The sequence below is a fragment of the Dufourea novaeangliae genome, unplaced genomic scaffold, assembly GCF_001272555.1.
Source record: "Dufourea novaeangliae isolate 0120121106 unplaced genomic scaffold, ASM127255v1 scaffold12, whole genome shotgun sequence".
Lineage (NCBI taxonomy): Eukaryota > Metazoa > Arthropoda > Insecta > Hymenoptera > Halictidae > Dufourea > Dufourea novaeangliae.
In genome coordinates this window covers 1626507-1636148 of record NW_015373886.1, presented here as the reverse complement: position 1 = coordinate 1636148, position 9642 = coordinate 1626507, and the positions used below count along the sequence as shown (strand labels likewise).

Sequence of the window (9642 nt, the reverse complement as noted above, 5' to 3'; positions counted from 1 at the left end):
TGTGGTTACGTGAATGTACAATTAGGTACGGGAAAATGATTCTGCTCACGATGAGATTTAATGATACTTGAAACAGCACAGAAGTCAGTCACGCTGTGTGTACAGTGGCGAACACTTCCCATCCCTGTACTCCTCTCTTACTGACGCGCGGACTCGTAGGTGTGCCACGTCGAAGCCTTGTGCGTCAATTACGTTCTATAATAGGAATTCTCTAGCGTCATTCGTTAATTCACCGTGTTTCTCCTTGTTACGCGTAAGTAGCAAAAACAAAAGAATACCAGACGGTGATTATCTGTGTGTAGAGGGTTCATAGAATATTTAAATAAAATGTGTGAAGTCTAGTACCGTCGGTTGTTGTGACTATTAGACCATAACGCTGTGTATTTTGTTCCGTATATTGCTTCGTGCGTTGTCATTTTACTTTGTTTATCCGACAGGGAACCTTGAAAGAGAATCGTATTTAACCGTATGCGTACCACGAGACACTTTCGCGCTCTTCAGATTTTGTGTTGAAAAACGCCAGCGCATTTGGCCGATACAGACAACTGACGGCGCGCTCACAATTTGTCGAAACGCGCTCAGCCTTTCAGGCGGATCGGTATGCAGTATCAGTACGCAGTAATCCAAGTAGTACATTTTGTTTTTTGTTGTTACCTATTATAAATTAATAGTATATATAATATTATAGTATATATAAAAAAGCTCTTCGGCTTTCTTCGACACGTAATCGAAGGAGCGCGATCGCGCTCCTTGGCGCTTTTCGATCGTGTTTTTTCAAAATCCTCTGGTACGCAAACGGTTAACACTAGAACTACCGATGATACACGCATATTTGCTTCGATCGGCGGATAAACGTGAAAAACTTTTGAAAATTTAAAAATTGACCAATTTCTTCACTTTCATATCGCAGTAAAAGGTGCAAAAGATCTGAGAAAATGTATTGTCATAACATTTTAATTGTCGTTGTAAGACTGTATTGACAAGTCATTTTAACTTGCTTGGTAGTTCTAGTGTTAATTTTACTCCGTTCAATTTATAGATTACCTATAATTGGACTGCGGATGTTTATGCATTTATAGTATTAGTCTGCGAACCAGTGACCTTTTTCCATAGGTCATTTGATTACAGCTGACAATTTCTGAGGCTTTAGTTAACTTAGTCAGAAATGAGAAAATCGTAGTTTGACATCTTGGACACGCTGCGTTTGGCGATATTATAGTGTCAAAGTTGTCAAAAAATTACAATACCTTTACGTCATTCGATTACGGCTGAAACTTATTTTGGTAATAGTTTAAGTACTAAAAAGTTATAAAACATTTGTCTGGCTGCCCATCCACGCTGCTAAAGTTACTACGTCTATGCTTGGCTAGTCAAGAATTTCTATATTTTTTATGTTATTTACTATTATCAAAATAAGTTTCAGCCGTAATCAAATGAGGGAAGGGTATTGTGATTTTTTAACAAATTTAACCCTTTGCCAGATAACTTTAGCAGCGTGGGTGGGCAGCCAGACAAATGTTTTATCACTTTTTAGTACTTAAACTATTACCAAAATAAGTTTCAGCCGTAATCAAATGAAAAAAGGGTATTGTAATTTTTTTGCAATTTTGACACTGTAATCTCGCCAAACACAGCGTGTCCAAGTTGCCAGACTACGATTTTCTCATTTCTGACTAAGTTAACTAAAGCCTCACAAATTTTCGGCTGTAATCAAATGACGTAAGAAAAAATTTCACTGGCTCCTGGACTATATTTTTTAACTTGGAAAATACAGTAAAGATTTTAATAAAGTTTAAAAGGTAATTTGTGTGTTATTACTAACGTAGTAAAGCTCCTACTGTAAAATGAAAAATTCTGTCTTATTTTAATTTTTAGATATTCGTAGCTAAAATTGCGAATTTGCATAAACTTCCATGGTCTAATAGTAACAATAACATGTTATGCACACAATCGGAACATTGACATAGATTTATTATTATAACATCGTCATGATTTTAAAATTGGAAAATTGACATAGATAAATTGTACCGAAGTTCTTGCACGCCCTTGTTGCTTTATCGTACACGATAAATTTTGCAGATAATAGAGTACAAGAGGGTAACTGTGCTTATGCAGTCATCGTAAAATTTATTTTAAATGTAATTATAGTTCGCAGTTACTTATCTTTTGTATGCCGTTCCGACAGTTTTCATTTTGTGATAAACAATGGATGACAAACGCCACATCGACGATGGTAAGCAACTTTGTGTTTTTATTCTACTAAGTGCTTGAAATGAACGACAAAGTTTGTTTATTCTACATCAATGCATTGATTTCTGCCAGTTCAAACATCTACGGTGGCCGAACACATGAAATTGATCATGGAGGATAGATCTACCATAGATCCGGAGTATGTTCCAGTCACTCCAGACGATTTACCTCATTGGATGGATAAAAGATTATTTAAAATGTGAGTAGAATCGAACTATCGACAAATCGATTAAGATTTACATAGAAATCTGGTCGCATGATATGGAATCGAGAATGTCATAATTATATTGCGGATTTTATGCATTTATAGTCTATAGGGTTCTGTGAAATACAATAAAGAACAAAACTTTCATCGGATCCGACGAGTTTTCTATTTTATTCTGAACCCAATAGAATACTTAAGAGGAAAAATAAATTTCTACGATTGCTCGTGCCTTTATAAATTACTTTAGAAACTCTTATTTTGCATAAAAATCCGCAGTCTAGTCCTAATACAAACGACACTTGTGAAAAGCTACACTAATTTTCGGGAGTAGAAAAAACAAAGATAATGCAGAGATTAATATGAATTTATTAATGACAAACCTGAATATATCATCTATTTTGCACTGATATTATTAAAATTTATCGTGGCCAAGTGGCAATATACAATAATCGTTGATTTTGAATAATCATCAAAAAATTAACAAAATGCTTATCTTAAGCGTTCTTTTCAACCGTCAGAAAGTATGCTTAACTTAATATTTAAATTCTGTTTTCACGAATGTTGCAGAGTTACGTAAGTATGTTTTCTATTTTTTCAATTTCAGAGGTCAAAAATATTACATGAAGAATATGCTGGGAGTTGCAGTCGCGAACATGACCGGTTTACTAGCAATATTATGCGTTCCCGATATAATCGAAGTAATTTTGCAGAACAAAAACTTGCATTCGTATTGTAAACGTATGCAGTGAAATGTCAAATATTTTTAACATTGTAGGTGCTTGAATACACGAAGAAAAGTGAAACGGTCTGTTTGTCCTTCAAACGATACGCCGAAACCGTGTTGCTCATATACGAGCTGTTCAAATCCGACATGTTGCACCCAAAATCGAAGTAAGTTTCTGTGCACATACAGCAGACTCCCGTTAAAGTGCTGCTCTTGGGGCACTACAGGCAGCCTTTTGCACGAAATAGATCGAAGGATCAATTACACCGTTCAACAAATATTAACTTTTTTCCGGACCCTTACTTTTTGAAATAAATTGAAAAATATCGGAAAAAATTGGTGCATTTCGGTTGTCCTTTTCCTTTTAACCGTTGTTTAAACATCATTTAATGAACAAATGCTTAATGGAATATCATTTAATGGAACCACATGTTTAAATGTTTATAATGGAATCACAATATATACCATTTTATTTGGGAGACTTTACAGAATATCTTGACGCAACAATCAACCGAATTTACTGTTCAATACAGGAAATGTTCGAAGTTGAAAATTTGCATGTTTCTTCAAAATCAAATTTCTTGAAAAATGTATTCAGGGGACAAAAATCCACAATAAATGGTCATTGAATGTTAGAAGTTGAAATAGTTGTTGAACAGTATTATTGGCGACATAAGGCGACAGTTCGCGCACGTGCGTGAATGATTCGTGTAAGCTGGGGCGTTCCTAACGCTATTTTAACCCTCCGTGTACGGTGCCGGAGTCACGCGGTCGCGAGAGCGATACGCAGACAGTGATGGTGCTGTTCGTTTAATTCGGGAACTGATCGGTATGTGACATTGTATGAAAACGGTCAGGCTAAGACGCCGCAGAAGTATTGACTTACGTTTTCGTATCACTCTACTTCCTTTTTTACTCGCAGTCCTTCCTTCTAGTCGACAAATCTTCTACAATGTCGGTAAGGCTTTCGAGATCGAGCCACCGTATTGAACCACTTTGTATTAGTAATCTATCGATGTGAGTTAGGAATGAGTACTCGGAGGGTTAAAGAGCAGTACTTTAACGCGAGTCTACTGTACGTCACATTGAGCTTCCTTACACAATTTCTCACACGGGTTAGATGAATAGTCATCTATCGTGTGTATTCAAGATGGTTCAAGGCACTAAACGTGATTCGATGGAAACACGCGTCAGCAAGTAAGAGACGCGTTAAACAGAGTCTGAACGCGATATACCAAAAGGACATGTCCATCACACAGTTCGGCTTTATGGGGTTCGTGCTTGTGTGCCCTGAGAAAACGGGACTGGCGCTCACTACACTCGAAGAACGAGAGGGTTTCAATCATTTCTGGCGCGTCACGGCTCACCTTCTGGGTATATCGGATCGGTAATTATATGGAAAAAGGAAAAGAAATTTGTCTTTGATACAATTACGAACCGATTGAGATTATTAATTGTTTTTATTCGATCGTTTCCCGTTGACGAATTCAATTTTCTAGGATGAACATCGCTCGCAGAACAGCGGCGGAAACGACAGAATTGTGCAGACGAATCGGAGACGAAATACTCGTGAAATACATGGATAAACCGTCACCAGGATTCATAAAACTCGGAAGAAATGCAATCGATGGTCTTTGGTATAACGACATGAGTCTGGACACAGATGCCTTCTTTGCGTTGACCTATGATCTAGCAGGATCGAAATGTTAGTCTCACTTAGAGAAATTGATATTCTTTTTCTTCCTTGTTTTTACAATAAAACTTTTTGTTTCTAGACCAGAAGCCTCTTGGATGGTACTCCTATTGCAATATGAAACAACGCGAGTGGTTATTATATTTTTGTAGTAAGTGACCCCCTTATTTAAGAAAAAATAAATAATAATACTAGATCTGCTTAGAAACCACAGAATAGGGACCGCTGATTCATGCAGGGTCTCCTTTTCAGGAACAAATTTATAAATTTTGTTACTTAAACAATTGATATTAACAATTAAGACTTCATTTTTTATTTTACGTCGATATAGTATGTGAATGTTCTAATTAAGTTGACATTTTTTGTTTAGATATTCCTTATATTGGCGCAGTGGTGAGGGTCGGTTTTAATTATACCTTAATGTTCCTTTATTGGGTACTTGAAAACTACCCTGTAGTCGCATGGATTGGATTCGGTAAAAAGAACGCACAATTTTGCGCCTATCCAACAATAAAGTGAGTTCGTTTCTGTGAAGAGACGAACGAGAGTTACGTAACTAGCGTTTACGTAAAGTATACTGTATATAGTAAAATTATTATGTTTTATGATTATGTAATTACAATTTGCAGTTGATAAAAGCGATACAGGATTTAATAATTTATAGTGCGGGCTTGTTTAATGTATTTTATGATAGAAACACATTAATATCACTGAAAGTGCGGTACAATTGTATAATATGTGTGGTTTCAATAAAATGTTTCAATGTTTTTAGATATATTCAGTTATAATGTATTACATTTCGTATTATGCGTAATTCATATTAAATATAAACAACTGTAAATATGTGCGATAAATAGTATAAAGTGGAGCAAAGAGTCAGGCATAAGAATATCAAATATCTTTAAGATGGTAAATCATATAAATCGAAAAGCAGCAAAATGTTAAAAATTGATATGAATGTTAAAAATGAGACGAGTACCAGTTAAAAAAATTGCGTTTGCCTAACTTGTGATAATGCCTAACTTTGTATTAAAATAGTACAATGTATATGTAATAAGTATATGGTTATATAGTTTTTTATTTGTGTATTGTATATGTAAGTAAAAAAGTATCGAATAATATGTACAGTATGTCTGGTTTAACTGTATACGCGCTATTATTTCTGTAACCATTGAAAATGCGCAAAAACGTTCCATATAAAAGTTATTTGATTTCATGGAGTAAACATAATAGAATATTTGAATTTTTTTCTTAACCGTTATGTGTGTAGATTTTAATAACAATGTGTGTTTTTTTAAAATAAACTTACATATTTTTATGATTTCCATGTTATTAAGCATTTCAAGACGAATTCAACGATATATTTGAATGTTCTGTTCCAAGAAAAATGTCTAGGATAATTGTATGAATATGTGCGTATATTCAGCCCATCTTATAGAGTAAATTATGGATGAGTGTTCGAAGACTCCTTGGCACTGAGTGTTCAGACCTCACCTTTACCACTGGGGTGAAGGTCCTCCGTGGAACCAGTCAAGCGCCCAGTGGGGATGACGCCCGAACATTCAGTGTCGAAGAGCCTGAATGGAAATGTGGCGATGTCACGTCAAAAAAGTGGGCCGAAAAAATACATTGGATGAAATGTCTACCCCTATACCTCGTCTGTGGTGATATATACGCGCTCTCACTCACACATTTCTCTCACTACTGCTATATTAAATCGTAGAATGGATTTTATTTATAACGGCAATCTTGACAAAGTCTGTAAATGAAACTGACTGCTTATTGAGCACCATCAGAATCCCCGTAATTATGTGAATTATCTGACATTATTGCAGCGCGTTCATGTAAATATGCATTACATAATGTACTCATCGTTAATGCGCAATTTTAAGGGATTCTCGAAGCACATCGGCTCGACGCAGCGTTAACTTCAATGAATTTTCATATGGCAAATTTTAAAGTCATGTTTTTGGAAATTTGTCCATAAAGAGAACAAACAGAGGTATATCCTCATATTTTTCAAAATTTTAAATAGTGCCCCGGTATTATAATATTGAATTTTTTAAAAACAATTGCGAAATAAATGGATGAAAAATATTTTCTTTTAAATGAAATAATTTTTATTAGGTACTCTTATGTCTCTACTACAAGCACCCACAAAGTTCATTTTGATCGGTTTGTTAGTTCAACGGTTTTGATCGATTGAAAAAAGGTTGATACTATACGTATTTCAAAGAGCTGTAAAATCAATAATTTAAAAAATTTGTTTAAATTCTTCGAGATACGTTTATATATCACTGAAGACTACAACATATCCAAGTGTCAACTAAATCCGAAATGTCACTCCAAAAAGTGTCAGATTTCGCGTGGAATGCCCCAGGGACGTTGCGTAAACCGCCTCTGAATTTCTTCTGTTAAGGTCCGTGTTCACATTGACAGTAAATCGTGACTTTAACTGTCATGACACTAGATGTCATGACTTTCATCGTTGACATTACTGTCACGAAATCAAAGTAAGTTTGATTTTCTAGTAACATTGTCGCGACAGTACTGATGACGATATCAAAGCCAAAAAAAATAAATAATAATTGATCAGTAAATATAATTAATTGTATTTTGTTTAATTATATTAGTTTTCATTTTCTTATCCAAACTTTTGTCTTCCATTTGTTTCTACTTCTTTTAATTTCAGAATTTATAATTTAGACAAAAACGTTAATAGCCGCTCCGACTATGTCGTGCGGCGTTATGTTTAAAACAATTTAAAAATAATTAAATGTTGTCGCATTAAATTGCTTGAAAACAGCTACACAAAAATGTCACGCTATCGTACAGTGTTACGGCAACGAAAATCATGACTATTACTATCACGTGAACACGGACCTTTACATCAGTTACATGGTCACGGCGCGGTGTGACGTGTCCATCTACTTAACGTATTCTGCATCGTACGTTCTCCTTAACGTTTGAAGGTGCATTCATATTACCTGTTCTGACATTGATCGGCACTGACACCGACCGGTTCCGCCAAATTTTCTTCTGGATAGCCTTATGGGGTCGTTTCACGCCAAACGAATCATTTTTATTCACGATGTTTGGAATTTTACTTAAATTGAAATATGTTATAATTTATGTGAAAATAGTGGAGGTTAAGTTATCATTTTGCTTGTCTCGAAATTGTTTAAAACATACAGACCCTGAAAGTTGTCAATTTTCATCGATTTTTACGAAAACTATCATCACAAAAGAATTTTTACCTGAGTAACTACTAAAGAATCCGAATTTGATTCTGTTTTCATTTTGATCGTAAAAGATCATTCTTTGTAAACACTTTTTTGGCGTGTGGATATTAAATTATTTGCAAAGATCCAAAACATTGTTCATTAGTGTTGAAAATGCTGTTTTCGGACTATTATTTGGATCCATTGGTATTTGATGGAATACACTTGTGATGTCTAAGTGGTGAAATATTGAGTTGGACCTATAGTTGATCTAAAATATCTTCTATATTTGGGAGAGGGTAATAGTCTAGCCGAATTAAACCGTATCAGATGTACCATTTCACGAAAGAAACTTTAATCCATAATAATTCTGATAGTGAAGATGACAATAGGACTGATCTGTATGATAAGGAGGTACCAAATGCAAATTCAATTTTTCAGGAGGATGAAAAACTGTATTTATATGTAAATAAATAATTGTAATGCATTTATAAATAAAATTGAAACTAAAGTTCAAATAGATATTTTAAACTATTAATTTTTAATTCATATTTATTATTTTGTGCTTTGTTATTGCACATAACTTAGTATGAAAAATATCAGCTTGGATATTTCCAAGTAAATGGGTACATCATATTATCTGTCGCGTGACATCGTCAGGTGGCTACCAGATAGCAATTCCTATATTTTACATGCAATTTACTATGACTATAAGCTATTTCAGCCGTAATAAAATTACATAAGGGTATTTGCCAGATAACATCTCTTTGCCAGATAACATTAACAGCGTCGATGCGCAGCCAGACAAATGTTTGATCACTTTGCAGTACTTACACTATTACCAAAATAAATTTCAGTCGTAATCAAATTACGTAAATGCACTCTAATTTTTGTTCAACACTATATTGTCACCAAACGCAGTGTATCCAAGCTGCTAGACAACGATTTTTTCATTTTTGATTAAATTAACTGAAGCCTAAGAAATGTGCAGCTGTAATCAAATGACATAAGGAAAAAGTGCACTGGCTCCGGGACTATAGAGTAGGGATGTTAGTGGGAAGTGGGAGCAGGACTTGGGTTGTAAAGTATGATTTTAAGGCCTCCAAGATCCAGAGTCTCCAAGACCTTGGGTTTTCCAGTTTAAGCCACGTATGTCCTTCTTAATGGTTTTTGAGGAAATGTAAAAAGTGAAAGTTGATCCTTTCGCTGGCATGTTGAACATCGGTAGTCCAACAACTGTTACCTCTTACCTTCTGATACACCACTGACGGGATCAGTTTCGAATTGTGGTCACGTGAACGTATTGGGCACAGGTGAAAGATTCTTTTCACAAGAAGATTTAATGACATTTGGGGCACAGAAGTCAGTTATATCGTGTGTGCAGTGGTGAACGCTTTCAGTGTCCAGATTGTTCCCTTATCGACGCGAACGTGTATGTAGTCCAACGTCGAACCTTTGTGCGTCAATTAAGTTCTATAGAGTAACGTCAGATTTACACTAGCGGCCAAAGGCATGATCAGATCACGATCGATTAAGATTGTACAGATGT

At 35.2% G+C, this 9642-nt stretch overlaps 1 protein-coding gene across 1 annotated transcript; it reads left to right on the top strand.

The window, feature by feature from the left end:
* Nucleotides 1–260: 260 nt before the first annotated feature.
* Nucleotides 261–5842, top strand: LOC107194421. The gene is made up of 9 exons (XM_015584046.1): nt 261–284; nt 2186–2233; nt 2323–2449; nt 3060–3153; nt 3231–3346; nt 4330–4566; nt 4679–4884; nt 4955–5023; nt 5243–5842. Exons 2-9 carry the CDS (start codon nt 2206–2208, stop codon nt 5389–5391), a joined length of 1026 nt encoding a protein of 341 aa, XP_015439532.1. The 5' UTR covers nt 261–284; nt 2186–2205; the 3' UTR covers nt 5392–5842.
* The last annotated feature ends 3800 nt before the right edge of the window (nt 5843–9642 follow it).

Bases quoted from the DNA above. Each gene is read 5' to 3' on its own strand.
- LOC107194421 (XM_015584046.1), top strand. From the start codon at position 2,206: ATGGATGACAAACGCCACATCGACGATG. The intron at 3,154-3,230 runs GTAATTTTGCAG...TTAACATTGTAG, and splicing joins GCGTTCCCGATATAATCGAA to GTGCTTGAATACACGAAGAA. The intron at 3,347-4,329 runs GTAAGTTTCTGT...TGTGTATTCAAG, and splicing joins ATGTTGCACCCAAAATCGAA to ATGGTTCAAGGCACTAAACG.